At 59.8% G+C, this 15034-nt stretch overlaps 1 protein-coding gene across 6 annotated transcripts in view; it reads right to left on the bottom strand.

The window, feature by feature from the left end:
- Positions 1-15034, bottom strand: part of Kiaa0513 (KIAA0513 ortholog) — a 45932-nt gene that overhangs the window by 6504 nt on the left and 24394 nt on the right. For 3 of the 6 annotated variants that reach the window (XM_087199620.1, XM_087199712.1, XM_087199569.1), the window contains exons 2-9: positions 11146-11588; positions 8886-8985; positions 7992-8065; positions 5641-5711; positions 4079-4274; positions 3557-3603; positions 2868-2946; positions 679-756 (exon numbers count right to left, since the gene is read on the bottom strand). In XM_087199620.1, coding sequence (XP_087055746.1) covers positions 679-756; positions 2868-2946; positions 3557-3603; positions 4079-4274; positions 5641-5711; positions 7992-8065; positions 8886-8985; positions 11146-11474 — 974 coding nt within the window. In that variant the 5' untranslated portion in view covers positions 11475-11588. The remainder of the gene's footprint in view (positions 1-678; positions 757-2867; positions 2947-3556; positions 3604-4078; positions 4275-5640; positions 5712-7991; positions 8066-8885; positions 8986-11145; positions 11589-15034) is intronic. The other 3 variants (XM_004842729.3, XM_004842730.3, XM_021256617.2) reach the window with 1 other exon arrangement.

The following is a 15034-nucleotide window of genomic DNA, read 5'->3' as shown; positions in this document are numbered from 1 at the left end:
CCTCTGCCTCCCCAGGAGAAGGAGCTGCTGCTGTGGGGCATAGGCGAGAGGGAGGGTTTCACCTAGGACTCCCTGGGGCGGCACAACCAAGTCCCACTCTGCCCTCCGCTCCACAGCTCCCCCCAGAGGCAGGGTGGCTCAGGCCTCCAGGAGTGAGCAGCAGACTTGCTTTATCTCCAGACCAAGGCTCAGGGGCTCAGAAACCTACAAGTCACACAACTCCCCGGCAAGAAGGGCCCGGGCTGGCCTGGCTTCTGGGGCTGGCCGGGGGGTACAGGGGCTGCCTGGGCTTTCAGAAGTGGTTTCCTTCTGGTGCAGCCAGAAACCACCCCCGGAGCCCTGCACCCCAGCACCTCCACGCAGCCCGTCCCTGGACGCTGGGTCCACACAGTGGACAGAGGGTGTATGGGGTCCTGGGGCCTCTTCCTGCGGCGGTTCACAGTGTTAGGAGGGTCAGGCCAAGTCATGCCAGAGCCGGGGCAGAAAGCTCTCATGCAAGCTGAGCACTCCACCTCCCTCCAAGCGTGAGCGCCGCACCCTCAGGCAGCCAGCCGGGCCCAGGGTGGCAGGGAGGGTGGAGGAGACAAACAGGGCAACTCAGCCATTCTGCCGCAGGAAACTGGGAGGAGAACCAAGCCCTGCCTCCGCCCGGCCACTCCGGGCACCCTGGGCTCCTACCTGGTGGTGGGGGACCGCTTTCTCCTCTCACAGTGGACCGCGTCGAAAAAGGCGGCATTCCAGAACCTCAGCGTGTGCCTGCAGGAGGAGACGCCATGCGTGAGGGGCCCCTGCCACTCCCCTCTGTGCAGAGCCCAGGAGCAGGCAAGGCAGAGTGGGGCGCAGGGCCCGACACGGCTCCAGTGAGGCTGGAGGAACGAAGCTGCAAACCTGGGCTCTGCAGCTGGGGTTGCCGCTGCCGCCTCTCATCTCCCACGGGCTCCGTGAGGAAGCGGGCGGCCAGGGTTCTCCTAATATCACTGGGGACTTGGCACGGACACTCATGTGCCGAGGGGACATGGGGCCACAGGGACACGTGTGGGGAAGGCAGGAGAGCAAAGTGTGACGCCGGGCCAGATCTGTGGGTAAAGGGTTCCCATTATCTACGTGGCCTCTGGCCACCCTGGAACAGCTAGCTGTGTGGTGCAGGAGAGGCCACAGGGTCTAAATACTTAGTGCCCAGCCCCACAGGGACGCTGGGCCTGCGCCAGATGAGAAGACAGCACCGCGGCCCAGGCCGGGACGGTGGGCCCTGCACCAGCCCTGTACCAGCACCCGAGGGCGCGCTGGCCCCACGCCTCACAGGACCTCAGCTGGCCGTGAGCAACACACAGCTCCACTGTGACCTCCGAGGGAGGCCAGGGTGGACATCTGCAGTCCTATTGCTAGCGCCTCACCTGTGGGTGGACAAGGCACGCAGAGGGAGGGGCCCGGGGCTCAGAGGAACTGCCGATCCCCCGGAGCCGGGTGCCAAGCGCCGCCTCCCTGACCATTGGGGCCGCAGCCTGTTTGGTTCTGACACCAGCAGGCATGCAGGAAACGAGCCCAGTACCAGGCACCCTGTGCAGGAGAGGTGCCGGTGGTCCCAACTGCTGCGGCTGGGAAGTCCCGCTGGCACTGTGGGGCTCCGGCAGGGTGCCCGGCTGCACCACAGCCTAGATGGGGCTGAGCCTGGGGGCCGCGGGCTGGTGACACACCGCTGTGGGAGCTTGCTTGGCTCCCAGGGCAGCGCCCACGACCTAATCCACGTGCAAAGCCTCGTCGGTCACCACCTCACACTGCACCCGGGAACAAAGTCCCAGTGTGTGAACCCCTGGGGACACATGCAGACCATCACCAAGCCACAGCACCTGGTCTGTACTTCAACTACAACCTGCATTTCATATCCATCCACCCACCTCCCCGGGCACACACACACACAACTTTGTTGGGATGTAATCTACACATCAGGAAACCCACCTGTTAATGCAGGCAGTTCAGCCTGGGGCTGGTTGGTGGTAGAGCATCTGCCCTGGCCGTGCAAAGCCCTGGGACCCACTCCCAACACACGTAATAAATGAGTGCACCACTCAGCCAAGCGTGACGCCTGCAATCCCAGCACTCTTTGAGGCTGAGGCAAGATTACAAGTTTGCACTCAGTCTGGGAAATTTAGCATTTTAGCAAGACCCTGCCTCAAGGTTTAAACACTTAGGGCTGAGGACATAGCTCAGTATAAAGGGCCTACGTTCGATCTCCAGGATCACAGAAACCAGTGCACGATTCAGGGATGCCCTGCACAAGCTGTGCAGCCACCTCCACTGAGAGCAGACCTCGCACCCCACGAAGAACCCACCCCACTAGTGGTCCCTCTCTGTCCTTGCCCCAGCCCAGCCCCTGGCAACCACCGACCCATCCTGGCTCAGGAACTGCCTCTTCCGCACAACCTTACAGATGGAATTACGTGACCCGTCACGTGGTCATGGGCCATCCGTGTTGCGGTGTGTCACTTCACACCTTTTCGTGTGACATGGACAGACCACACCCTGCTAACCCTCGCACCAGCAGGTGGGCGCCTGGGCTGCTCCCACTCTGGGGCTCTGGAGCATCTAAGCGCAGGTTCTGTTCTAAGCGCGTGTCTTTGTCTCTCGTGGGCACATGTCTAGCAGGACAGCTGGGTCCCATGGTCACTTGCTGACCTCTGAGGACTGGCCTGGCTGCTGGCCATTCGCCCCAGCAGGGAGGAGACCTCTCCTTTCTCCACATCCTTTGCAGCAATGTGAGCATTCGCCTCTTTCACTCTGGCCACCCTGGAAGTGTGGTGACTGCTATTTCCCACGGGCACACGGGCAGCAAGGCATGGCTGCTGCCCCCGGCTAAGGCGGGGCCTTACCAAATGGGCTGCTGCTTCAGGTGCGTGTACAGGTAGATCTTCTCCCCCTTCGGCTCCTCCTCGGGGCTGGGCACCGTCACTGCAGCAGAGGGAGAAGGTGGCCAGGGCACGGGCTGCGTGGGGACCACAGCTCGCCAGACCACACAACACCCACCCGCCCTGCAGCCGCCCCTCCATCAGAGGTCACAGTGGTGGTGCAGCACATCTAGGGTGTGGAAGTCCCTGCACTGTAGCACTCTACCAGCCTCTCGGACAGAAGCATTCAGTCCTGCACACACTCCTAGAAAAGTGACTCTTCCCCAGAAATTCAGCAAGAAAAAACAGATGACCTCAGGACCATCCAGGGCAGCGGCAGGAACCTGCAGCACATGAGCTGCAGCGGGCTGTCATTGAACGCTCTGCAAGTTTCGCCATCACTGCTCTAGGGCCAGTAGTCTTGTGTCACAGAGAGGGGCATGGAGCCCTGACAAGTTAGCAATGTGCTTTTTTCCTCTTTCTGGGTAATGGTGGACTGGTTTAAGGTCCCTCTGGGGTCTGGGGTGGGGACCAGGCGGGCCCCGCCCACCACCCCCTCCACCTACTTGCCCCACCTACCTCCCCACTGGTCCCGCCCACAGCCCCTGCCTCTCTACTTGCCCTGCCCACCTCACCACTGGTCCCGCCCACAGCCCCGCCTCCCCGCACCTCGCCCTCACCAGTCTTGGGCTGCTTGTCCTTGGGTTTGTTCTCATCATCCCTGGAGGAAAAGAAACCACAGTAATGACAAACATGGCCCACACCACATTTTCTCCAAAGAAACTTCACATCTCTGAGCCGGGCTGTGTGCAGTTGGTGTGGTTTCTCTGCCTGCCCGGTGTGGATCCCTCCAGTCCTGAACCATGCGGAGCAGGGAGGAATGAGGCTGTGTCCCTGGCTGTAACCAAGTGCAGGAGCCGCTGAGGGGCCCGGGGACTGTGCTAGCTCCCTCTTCCTCGTGCCCATGTGCCCGTCTTTATGGGCATCTCAGCTTCTGCACCCCTGTGCCTAGCCATGCTCGGAGGGCCTGCAGTTCCTGTCCAAGCTCCATTCCCCCGCAATGGTGGCTTTCCCATCGCCCCACTGACACCAACTTGCTGCCCCTGCCAGCCCCATGCACTGCGTGTCGGGGACCCTGCAGCAGGTGGGAGCCGTGGAAAGCTGGATGGGGTCACTGGGTGACTCACGACACTCACTCGTTCTTCCTGACCAAGGGCCCCTTCAGCTTGGTCTCCAGCCCCCCGAAGAAGCCCTTCACGTGCTCCGTGTTCTTCAGCAGCCGCTCAGCAATGTCCTTCTTCTCGGCCAGCCAGCTGTTGGCAGACTTCAGGTAGGCATCGATGCTGCCAGCCACCTTCTCCCTGGGCTCCGCAGGCAGCAGGTGCGGCTTGCCTGAGAGGGGGGGCAGGGGTGAGGACGGCTCCCAGGGCACAGCAGGGTGGAGAGCCCGCGCCCGTGTGTCCCCTGAAGGGCAGTTGAGCAACGGCCCGACACCTGGGGTCAGGGAGGGACAGGGCTCCTTTCTGGGGCATCTCTGAGTGCTGCCTGCGTGGTCAGCCAGAACCAGCATGAGGAGAGGAGAGGCAGGAGCAGCCCTGCAGAATCGGAGGGAGGAAGAATGGGTCCTGCAGAGCCAGCTCCGCAGAGAGGCCTGACAGCGGGCTGGGAGTGGGCTGTCCCCAAGTTGGACAGCCAGGATGGGCAGGCCCAGGATGGGCAGGCCCAGGGTGAGCTCCATGGCATCTGGACAGCACCTCTGGCAGGTGTGAATGGTAGAAATGAGGAGGTTGCACCAAGGAAAGCAGAGACCCCGCCAGGCAGTGGGGAGCCCACGGGGCCTCCGCAGGCAGTGGGATGGTGGGCTCCGCTAGCTGAGGGGCCTGTGCAGAGACTGGGCCGGGCAAGCAGCACCAAGCCAGTGGTTTGTTTGCAGTGCGGGGGACTGAGCCCATGGCCTCTGCACTGAGCTTTGCCCTCCACCTTGCTTTGCTTTTCTTTTTGAGAAGGTCTCACTAGGTCGCTAAGTTGCCCAGGCTGGGCTTGAACTTGTGATCCTCCTGCCCCCGCCTACCCATGTGTGGGATTGCAGGCACATGCAGCGTGCCTGCCCTGAGCCAGTCTCTGAGAAGACACCTTCCCAACTGGCCCTGGGGCTGATGCTCGGCCTGGCATGCTGGGCCCTGTGGCGTCCTACCCGGAGACAGGCAGGCAGGCCAGCTGCTGCCCACAGAGCTGTGAGGCATGGAGAGAGTGGGTGGCCAGGCAGCAGGACTCGGAGCCGTGGCAGAGGGAAAGGGCTGTGTTAGGAGGAGGGAGGGCGCTGGAGGGGTGCAGGGCTCAGCCTGCCTGCACCAGGTCTCCAGCCAGGTGGGCCTGCCAGCTGTGCTGCTGCGGCCCGGGGGCTGCAGTGCAGTGAGCCGAGGAGACGTGTGGCTCAGCACCCAGGGAATTTGTCCTGGTAGAGGCAGGTCTGGCGTGTGGGGCTCGCTCCACTCAGCGTCCTCTGACTGCTCCACGCCCTCCCTCGCCGGGACATAAAGCTGTGGCCCTCCCAGCAGCACTCCTGTCCCTGTCCCCACTGTGCCACGTGTGTTTCCCATGACCTGTCTTTCCCTGTGGACGCGGCTCTTCCCTGCCTGCCACTTCCCAGTGTGGCCTCTGCTCTCCGAGGCCCTGTCACTTTGCCTCTAACATGAAGAAAGTCCCTGCTGACGCCACACCTTCGTCCCTGAGGGGCTCCGCCAAGCACCCCGCTTACCGCTGTGATAGTAGGTGAAGCACATGGTCATGAGGTTCTTGGCGGGCCCGAAGTCATCCATCTGATGGCACCTGAAGCGACAAGCGTGGCGAATGGCTGCAGAGTCCTCCAGCCGAGCTCATTCAGCTCCCGAGGTGAGCGGGGACAGTGGCCAGCAGGACAGCAGCCGACAGGGCACCAGCCCGCCACTGGCAGAAAGACGCTCACAGCCCTCACGCCAGGCCTCTTCCACTTGGAAGGTGAAAGTCAGGCCCAGGAAGCTCAGCTGAGCCCTGGCCTGCAGCCTCAGTCCCGACCATTGGCCCCGGCCTGGCTGCACTCAGCACCGAGCAGCAGCGTCTGGATCCTGGAGGGCAGCGAGGGCTTCAAAAATGGCTGCTCTCTGCCACAAGGAAGTAACCCTGTGACAGTGGCCAGAGCCACTGCGAGCGGGAAGAGCAATGTGAATGTCTGAGCCCCAGGCCTGAGCTGCATGCACTGGGGCAGAGCGCATACACGAACCCCACTCTGCCCTTGGGGCCGCATGTACACACAGCCTTGCACGGGGAAAAGCCACATGCTGGCCTGCGTGTCCTCCCCAGGTCCCTGGGAGGGGAAGGAGGGCCCACAGGGAATGAGGGAGAAGCACACTGCCACTGCATTCCAGGCTTCTTTGCTTTCTCTCTCTCTCTCCCTCCCTCCCTCCCTCTCTCTCTGACCCAGGGCCTTGCACTGAGCTACATCCCCAGCCCTTTTCCGTTTTGTTTTGTTTTGTTAATTTTGAGACAGGCTCTCTGCAAGTTGCTAAATTACCCAGGCTTGAACTTGGTCCCCACCTGCCTCTGGCTCCCGGGATACTAGGGTTCCAGGCAAGCACCACCACACCCAGCCTGTCCATTCCCTTTCACATTCTTCTTTACTGTTCAGTTTTTTTTTTTTTTTTTTTTCAGAACTGGGGATCAAACTTAGGACCTTGCGCCTGCAGTGCCGCTGAGCTAAATCCTGGGCCCTATTACTTTTAAAGGAAGGTCAACAGAAAACATCTAGACAGTAGGCATAAGGGCTGTTTTTTTTGTTTTATTTTTTGTTTTTTTGGTACTGGGGATCAAACTCGGGACCTTGTGCTTTCGAGGTGGCAGCAGAACCGCTGAGCTAAATCCCCGGCCCTGTTTTTGTTTTTTAAAAATACTTTAGAGCAGGAGCTGGGCTGCCTCAGTAGAGCACTTACCTACCGAGCCCAAGCCCCTGGGATCAATCCCTAGCACTGCAAAACCAAATCTAACCAACGTCCAGAACGAAGCTATTAATAAAGCTATAACAGACGGGTTAGCAGAGGACAAAGTACAAACTGAAGCTGCTATAAACTAAAACACACACAATCCACAAGTCCTGTGCAGGACAGGAGCAATTTATGCAAAAAGAGGGCTCCTGGCAGTGTCCAGAGCTCTGAGTGTTGGCCCATGGAGGTCTTGGAGCCCAGGCCCACGGCTGCTGGGCCCTGTTCCACTGACTTCGGGCACAGTCTTCTTGCCCACCCAGACCCCTGAGGGCTGCCTTTCCCTGCCATGGGCACAGGGAGCCAGCGCAGGAAGAGGGGATCCTCCTCTCTGCCGGTCCTTTCCCCCCAGCACCTGCCACATTCAGCAGGTGCAGAGAAAGGCAGTGATGGGGAAGCAACCACCTCCCTGCAGATGAGCACAGTGTGCAGGGCCAGAAGGACAAAGGGCTCTGGACACGGGGTATGTCCGGTAGCAGGGAACAAGCCCAGGACGGAGGACAGGCAGGGCCCCAGCAGGAGCTTCCCTGAGGCCATGTGCCACACCCCGGGCTCATTCCCACCCACAGACCCCCAACCTCACTACCCAGCTGCAGAAGAGGCTGCAGTCACTACAGGCTGAAAAAAGCAGCCCTCCCTTTTGTAGCTGGAGGGCAGCACCTGCTTCAATCAAGGACAGGAGTGAAGGGGGCCTGGCCATCCGAGAGCCGCACGCACCAGGGGCCCGTTCCTCAGCTGACAGCTGGGCAGAGGCAGGGAAGGGCTGGCCACACCTCTCCAGCCTACAGCCCCGGCCTTCTGGCCACCCACAGCCCACAGGGCAGCTACCAGCCAGGCACCTCGTGGGGGTGCATTGCCATGAGGGGCGGGTACCCCGCTGGAAGTGCTTCCCCAGGAAATGGAACTGCTCAGGACCCCACGGGGAGGGCGGCCATGGTGCCCAATTCGAGGCTGAGCTCTGCCTGGCTGCAGCTCCTCCTGCCTATCTAGGTAGGGACCCAGCTGTGCTCCCGGGAGATGCTGGTCGTGACTGCTGGAGCACCTGAAGCTGGTGGCGGAGAGTGACTCACACTGAGGGGCAGGAAGCATCACTTACTCAAACAGCACCACGGCGAAGGACTGCACCAGGCGGTAGAAGGTCGGCTCAGACACACACTTGGAATTGCAGCGCTGTGTGCAGAGAGGCGGGTGCGTCAGCAGGGCACAGGCACGCACAGGGGTGCTCAGAGCGGCTGGGGCTGGGCCTGGACGGCCACGTCCCTTCCTGCTGGGAGCCTGCACAGGGAGTGGGCACGGCACAGAGCTCCGCCCACTCAAGTGCCCACCGGGTGCTCTCCTGTGTCACAGAGCCACACAGAGCACGGAGGGACGAGCCTCAGGGATGACGGCGGCTCTGTGAGCTTGGCTTCTGCTGTGTTTTCTAGTTTAACCTGAAGAGCGCATCAGGTGGTGCTTGGAAAATGCACTTCTTTCAGCTTTCTGAGTACGTTTTTCTTTACAGGGCTCTCATTGTCTTGAATATATCACCATTTGCAAATACCAAATGTTGTGGGCTATTTAATAAACTAGGTGTGGACAAAGCACACTTGTTTGGGTTTAAAAACTCGCTGCCCTGGAACTTCTGGAGCTGACAAACCCTCCTCCCTGGGCGAGCACTGAGCTCACGGCCCTCATGGACTCCTCCCACGACGCTCTGTGCCTCCCTTCCCAGGAGGTTGGTTGGTTGGTTTGTTTTGTGGCACTGGGATGGAACCCAAGGCCTCTGGAGTGAGCTACATCTCCAGACCTTTTAAGCCTTTTACTCTGAGGCAAGGTCTCACTAAGTCCCTAAGTTGCCCGTGTTGGGCTTAAACTTGCAATCTCCTGCCTCAGCCTCCCAGAGTCTGGCATGACAGGTTTATGCCACCACACCCACTCCTATGACTCATGTCCCCAAAGTGGAACTGTGCGACAAACTGGGGAGGCAAGAGGTCCTCGCCTGTGGCCTCACCTGGGCACTCACGTACCGGGCGAACCACTCCCGGCCCTTGCCATCCTCACTGCTGCAGTACTCTCCGAACTTGGCTTTCTCCTCCTGGTCTAAGTCCTCCCTGGAGAGCGGCAGAGGGAAAGCAAAGCCTTTTAGTCCCCAGAAGAAACCTGTGCAGCCGGCGGGGAGCAGCGAGGAGGACGAGCCAGTGCAGCCCAGCCTTGCAGTTCGGGCACCTGTGTGCCTCTGCTCTCCGCAGACCTGCAGGAGTGGGCTGCTGGTGCTAAGGCGAGGAGCCTGGCTCGGTAACTGGGGTGGCCTCAGAATGGGGCGTCCGGACCCGCCAGCCGCCCTCGTCTCCCACCTCCGGCCCACGAGGCCTGAGCCCAGCGCAGGCCTCAGCCGTGGTCCTTTAGGGAACAGCCTTCCTCCACGGACTGCCTTAGGCAGTCTCATTTATTTAAGGAGTGTGAATCGTGCTCTCATTTACCCTACATTACCAACCCTGGGGAAACGTGAATTTGTCCGTGGTTTCTGGGACGCCCTGGCCGTCCTGCACCGTGACAGGCTGCTGCCAGTGTGGACCGGCCAGTGGCAATTAGTGGACTCTCTCGCCTTTGCATCAGCCAGAGTGCTCGCAGGGAAACTGAGTCATTTGGTGGTGCCATGCAGACGGAATGCAAAGCCACCTCCGCTGCCCTCTCCCAATGGTTGGAACTTGAACACAGATGCACTCTGGGTTGTCACGGAAGCATCCCCTTCAGACCACCCAGAAACAGAGGCCAGGCCCACCCAAGGAGCTCTCAGAGGAGCCTCGCTCGTGGGGGACACGGGGCTGGGCAGTGCCAACTGGCAGGGCGTGGGCCTCGTGGAAATACAAGTTCTCGCCAGTGGGGCCTGGGGTCTCAGGCTTGGGGATGCCGATGTCGATGGTCCACCCTGAGACTCTGAGCAGCATTCAGGGTGCTGCCATGGGTGCTGGAGGTCAGCCGGCGGCCCTCGGGTGCCAGGGCTATGAAGGCTGTGAAAGCCCTTGTGAGACCCCACTTCTGCCCCATGTCCAACCCAGCCTGTGTGCCAGGTGCCCGGCAGTCAATGCCCGAACTCCGCCTGCCAAGACCCCACCTAAAGGCCAGGAAGGGACCCTGTGCACACAGAAGTGCTACAGAAGCCCAGGGAACCAGGATCTTGTTACTTTAACAACCCCTGCACTTTGTTTTCTTTATTTTGCAATGTAATTCAGGCTGGCCTTACCACTTACTATGTAGCCCAGGCTGGCCTCAAAGTCACAGTGATCCTCCTGCCTCAGCCTCCCTCCTGAGGGTTGGGACCACAAACATGTGCCACCACACCCAGCAAACAGCCCCTGAATTTAACTCCAGCAAATAACCGTGGCCGCTGAGCCACTGGCAGCCCTGCAGGACCCCACTCACAAGGAGCTGCCCTCTGAATGCTCAGATGGTGCAGGGGGCAGACAAATGCCCCTTGCATGTAGCAATGACAAGGCAGGACGAGGGCCAGCGGGGCAGCAGGAGCAGAGGGGAGGAAGTGGGAACCACCCCGCAGGCAGCCCCCGTCTGAGCCTGACCTGGGAACAGAGAACTGGCTACGGCGCAGCAGCTGTCCCGTTTACGGGGCTGCAGCAGACCTGCACTCCTCTCCTCCTGCTCCAGGCTTTCTCCGCCCGTGTGGCTGTGAGTGCATGCGGCCCAGGAGCAGGAGGCTACTGAGAGCAGCACGGCAGACGGCCTGGCCAGGCCTGCTGCCCAAGTCCCCACCATGCCCAGGGGTGTTCACGAGATGAAGAGGGAAGGAGAAAACTAAGGGGAAGCAGGGATGGATGGTCCACCCAGCTGAGTCGAGCACTCCTGGGGTCACAGGGCTGGACAGGCTGAGCCCCACTCCCTCCGTGGCTACTCGAGTGCCTAGCTTGGCCTGTAAGCTGGGCATTTTGATGACCGCCCCCCTAGAGGCTCCCAACATGGCTGCCCCAGAACCTCCCGGGCAGCATGCACTTCTGCGACATGCTACACCCAGGGTGCTGGCGGATGGAGCTGGGCTCAGGGATCTTTTTTTTTTTTTTTGAGACAAGGTCTCACTATATAGTTCAGGTTGGCCTTGAACTCATGGTGATCTTCCTGCCTCGGCCTCCCAAGTGCTGGGATTACAGGCCTGTGCCACCACGCCTGGCCAGGAGATCCTTTAGAGACCCCCATGCAGCCTGGCTGGGTGAGAGCCAGCACACTGGCCCCAGGAGGTCCCGGGAGGAGAAGGGCCCTACCGTCCCGAGAAGATCTTCTCCACATAGCTGCACATGAACTCGCGGAGTGCCTGGGTCTCCTCATCCTGGGTGGACTCCGCACTCTGGGTGGAGGAGAAGGACTCGCTGGAGGAGGAGCGGCGCTCTTGCTCCCAGGAGGGGTGCGAGGGTGACTCGCCCATGTCGTTCTCGCTGTCTGCGGATTCCGTGGCTTCACTCTCAGATGCACCATCGCCCAGGGAGCCGTCCCTGTCCTGGGGGGCTGGGGGTGCGGCCTCCAGGGGAGGGGAGGCTGGCGGCTCAGTCCCAAAGTCAATCAGAGAGCCCACAGGCACCTCTGGGGCCTCCATGGTGCGGGCAGGCTGTCAGGGCAGCCTCTGAGGTGCGTCGGTGGGAGCCTGCCAGGCACACACAGTAGCCACAAAGGGCGAGTCTTCTAGGGCAGCTGGGTGGCCCTATGGCATCTGGGAGAAAAAACAGACAGCGACACCATCACCACGTGGGAGCCTCTCCTCCCAGGAGGGAAACTCAGAAACCACAGTACAGACAGAAATGGCGCCGCGCTGGGCCGCACTGCGCCTGTGAGCACAGTGGTCTCCAAACTGTGGGAGCAAGGGATGCTTCTCCCCAGCATCATTTTCCCCTGCTGCCTGTTCCTGTCGACACCTGCAATGCAGCAGTCACGACAGGGATCTGCTAAGCAAGCCAGCAAAGACGCATTGCCACGGGCATGGAGCACGCCACACAGAAGCCCACCCTGGGCTACACACAGGACACCAGCTTCGGGCTCCCATGGGTCTCTGCCCTGCTCCTGTGGCCTCGCTCTTCCCTCCTGCCCAGAGGGACGCGGCTCATACCCTCCCACGGCTCCTGTATGTGATGCTCTGGCCGGGACCCGCCCTGCCTCTCCACTGGAACAGCTCGTGTGAGCCTGCCGCTCCCTCCTCAGCAGTGCCTGCTCCCGCGGGACGGTGGCACTGGGCTTCTGCGTGCCTGTCGCTGGGCTCTTGGACGCAGCCCAGTGCAGACACTGAACTAAAGAGCACTCGGGGCATATTTGCTTAATGCACAGACTTGGCCCTGGATCTGAGAACCGGTCGGGGTCAGTGACGCTGGTCCCACAGCGGCCAAGCTGCCAATCTCTGAGCTCCCTGCCCATCCAGGGACCCTGCCACTTGTGGTGAGGGCCATGGCTGAGCAGGGCAAAGCCCCTCGATGGCAGCCCTCGAGGAGAGCGCACCTTTACCCTCCACGTCCCTCCCGGCTCCCCATACCGGGCAACACCTGCAGCGCAGTGGCCAGCGCCGTGGAACTGAGCACCTGTGGAGGGCAATCAGCACCAAAGGACTCACTGCCTCCCCAGCCCTGATGTGCAGAAAGAAACCCACTGTGGAGCCTCCGCCCCCCAGCCTGGGATGTGGACACCTTGAGTGGGGAAACGGTGCTCTAGGGCTCTCGGGGGCCCTGCACACACTCAGGGAGCTTGCCTTGGTCCACACAGAGGCGGAGACCTCGGCTCAAAAGAACTTTCCAGGCCAGGCCTGCAGCAGGGCTCTGCGGGAGGGCAGTGGTCATGTGGGGGTGCAGCGGGTCCCCTGGCCAGCTGTGCGCTCCGCCAAGCCCACATCCCTCATGGGAGGCAGTGAAGTGAGAAGTCAAAGGTCCACAGAGACTATGTCTCACCCTCTCCAGAGGGCAGGGTCACATCGGGCAGGACAGCCAGGAGCCAGAGGAAGGCCTGCAGGAAGTGGAGTCAGTCCGACGCGGGTTACACATGCCCTCATTCTGCCCAAAGACACCCACTTGGGGGGGGCGGGTTACTGGGGCTCTAACTCGGGTCCCTGCACTTGCGCAGCAGGCGGCGAAACCACTGAGCTAAATTCCCGGCCAAGGCACCCACCTTTTAACAGGCAAATAACCACTCATGAGGGCAAGGCGCAAAGACAAAACAGCCATTAAATGCTTCGACAATCCTTTAACCAGTACTAATAACTATATGCACAAACGTGCAAGTTAAAGCAATCAGCAACAGTCTTAGACTACTGAGTTACAAAAATTTTTAAACTGCAACTCAATACTGGTAGGGAGGGGTACGGTGAAACTAATATTCCCAAATGTTGTCAGTAATAAGGATAAATAAGCCCTTAAAAAGCCTTTAATTTCTGTAATTCTTACTTTTTCCTTTCCTATGATTCAGAAATTCATATGCTTGGAATTTATCTTTAGAAAATAATTCAAGAAAGTTATGTGGGGAAAACTGCTGCACTGTCACCCTAATGCTGATAAATATGGAAACACGCAAAAGAAACGGGGACGATGCCAGGAGACAGGGATCACCTGGGCCGTGGGAAGACCCGGGCTTTGGGCCAAGGAAGTACTGCGTCCTGCCGCTGCTGCGCTTGCTGGGGGCTGGGAACCGGGACAGAACCTGCTCTCCCACTGGTCACCGCTGTGAACACCCACAGGAAAGGGTCAGAAAGCCGGGGGCCCAGCCCTGGGTGCGAGGCTGACGCCAAACTGACCCAGGGAGGCTGGTTCCCTTCCAGCCCAAATGCTCTCAGGGCTGCACGGTGGCCAGTGCTTTCGGCTGGAGTCACCCTCGCCTGAGAGTCCTAGGCTCAGGAAGGAGGTGACAACAGGCACAGAGCGAGAAGCAGTAGACGGGCTGGGGCAGTCCCAGGCCCTGTGTGGGCAGCATGCCCGGTGCCCGAGTGTCTCTCAGGACAGCAGCAGGACTCTCACCCTGCTCCCGAGCTGGTGAGTCCCAGGGGAGCCACCGTGTCCAGGAAGGGGACAGGAGCACAGGCCTCTGGAGACAAGGCAGCCTCTCAGCCACCTCAGGTGACCACCTGGGAAGACAATGTGGAAGTGGCCAGCAGGGATGCCTGCACTGTCCCCCTCACAGCCAGCTGGGAGACATCTAGGAGCCCAGGCCCTAGGTACCAGAGCTTCCAGAGTGTTCTAAGGAGTGCTGAAATCCGCTACATGAAGTCTTCCAATATTTCAATGATCACAACTGATTTAAATTTATTTCAACTATATGGGCAAAAATACAAAACAAAACAAAAACAAAACCAAGACCCAAACCAAGAGAACCCCACATCCATGGGCTGCACCCCAGTCCATGTGCTCTGTTCTCCATACAGGCGGCCTGAGGTCCCCTGCAGTCCCTGACTCTGAGACCCTGGGTTCTGCTGAGGGAAGGGTCTGGCACCAGGGTGTTGGGAGCCATGCTACATAACTTTAGGGAAAAATCATTTGGTTAGCCTAGTTCTCCTGCCTACAGCCCAGCTATAGAATTCGGAGACATAATTGCATTTTGGCCTCCGGTCACAACTGAGACCTCAATGATCCGGTGATGCTGTGATGCTCCAGGACAAGAAACATCCTGGGAGCTGAAAACATCCTGGGAGAAACAAACATCTACTCAGTTCCTCATTTTTCTTGGATTGTTACATCTTGTTTAGGCAGGATGTACTGAACTCTCTGCAAGTCATTTGTTACATTTGTTTCTCTGGATGTACTGAGTACTGAATAAAAGGTGCAGTAAACTGTGGGCTTTCATCTTTGCCGCCCAGAGCAGCACTGATCAGACCCAGAGCTCAGCTTCTTCTCAGTCTCATTTTTCTACTTTTCCTGTAATTTGTCTTGTGCTGCTTTGGTTCGAAGGAGACTAGGACTTACTGCAGAGGTTCTGGTAACGTCCCTTTTCCGTTTCCTGCACCAGGGGATAAGCAGGGTTCCCCAGGACAGGGCTGAGTCGGCCAGCCAGGTACTCTTACCTCTGAGGCAAAACTGTCATCCTTCATCCCACAAATACTGCTGAGTCAGGAGCCCAGCAAGGAGCTGGGGGCGGGGGGGGGAGGGGCTGTGGGCGTCCCTGTGTGTGGGGTGAGGGACAGGGAAGGGA

This window comes from Heterocephalus glaber, unplaced genomic scaffold (assembly GCF_053883595.1).
Source record: "Heterocephalus glaber isolate CG9 unplaced genomic scaffold, H.glaber_assembly_v1.0 deba00000071, whole genome shotgun sequence".
Classification (NCBI taxonomy): Eukaryota; Metazoa; Chordata; class Mammalia; order Rodentia; family Bathyergidae; genus Heterocephalus; species Heterocephalus glaber.
This window is presented reverse-complemented; position numbering and strand designations above follow the sequence as displayed.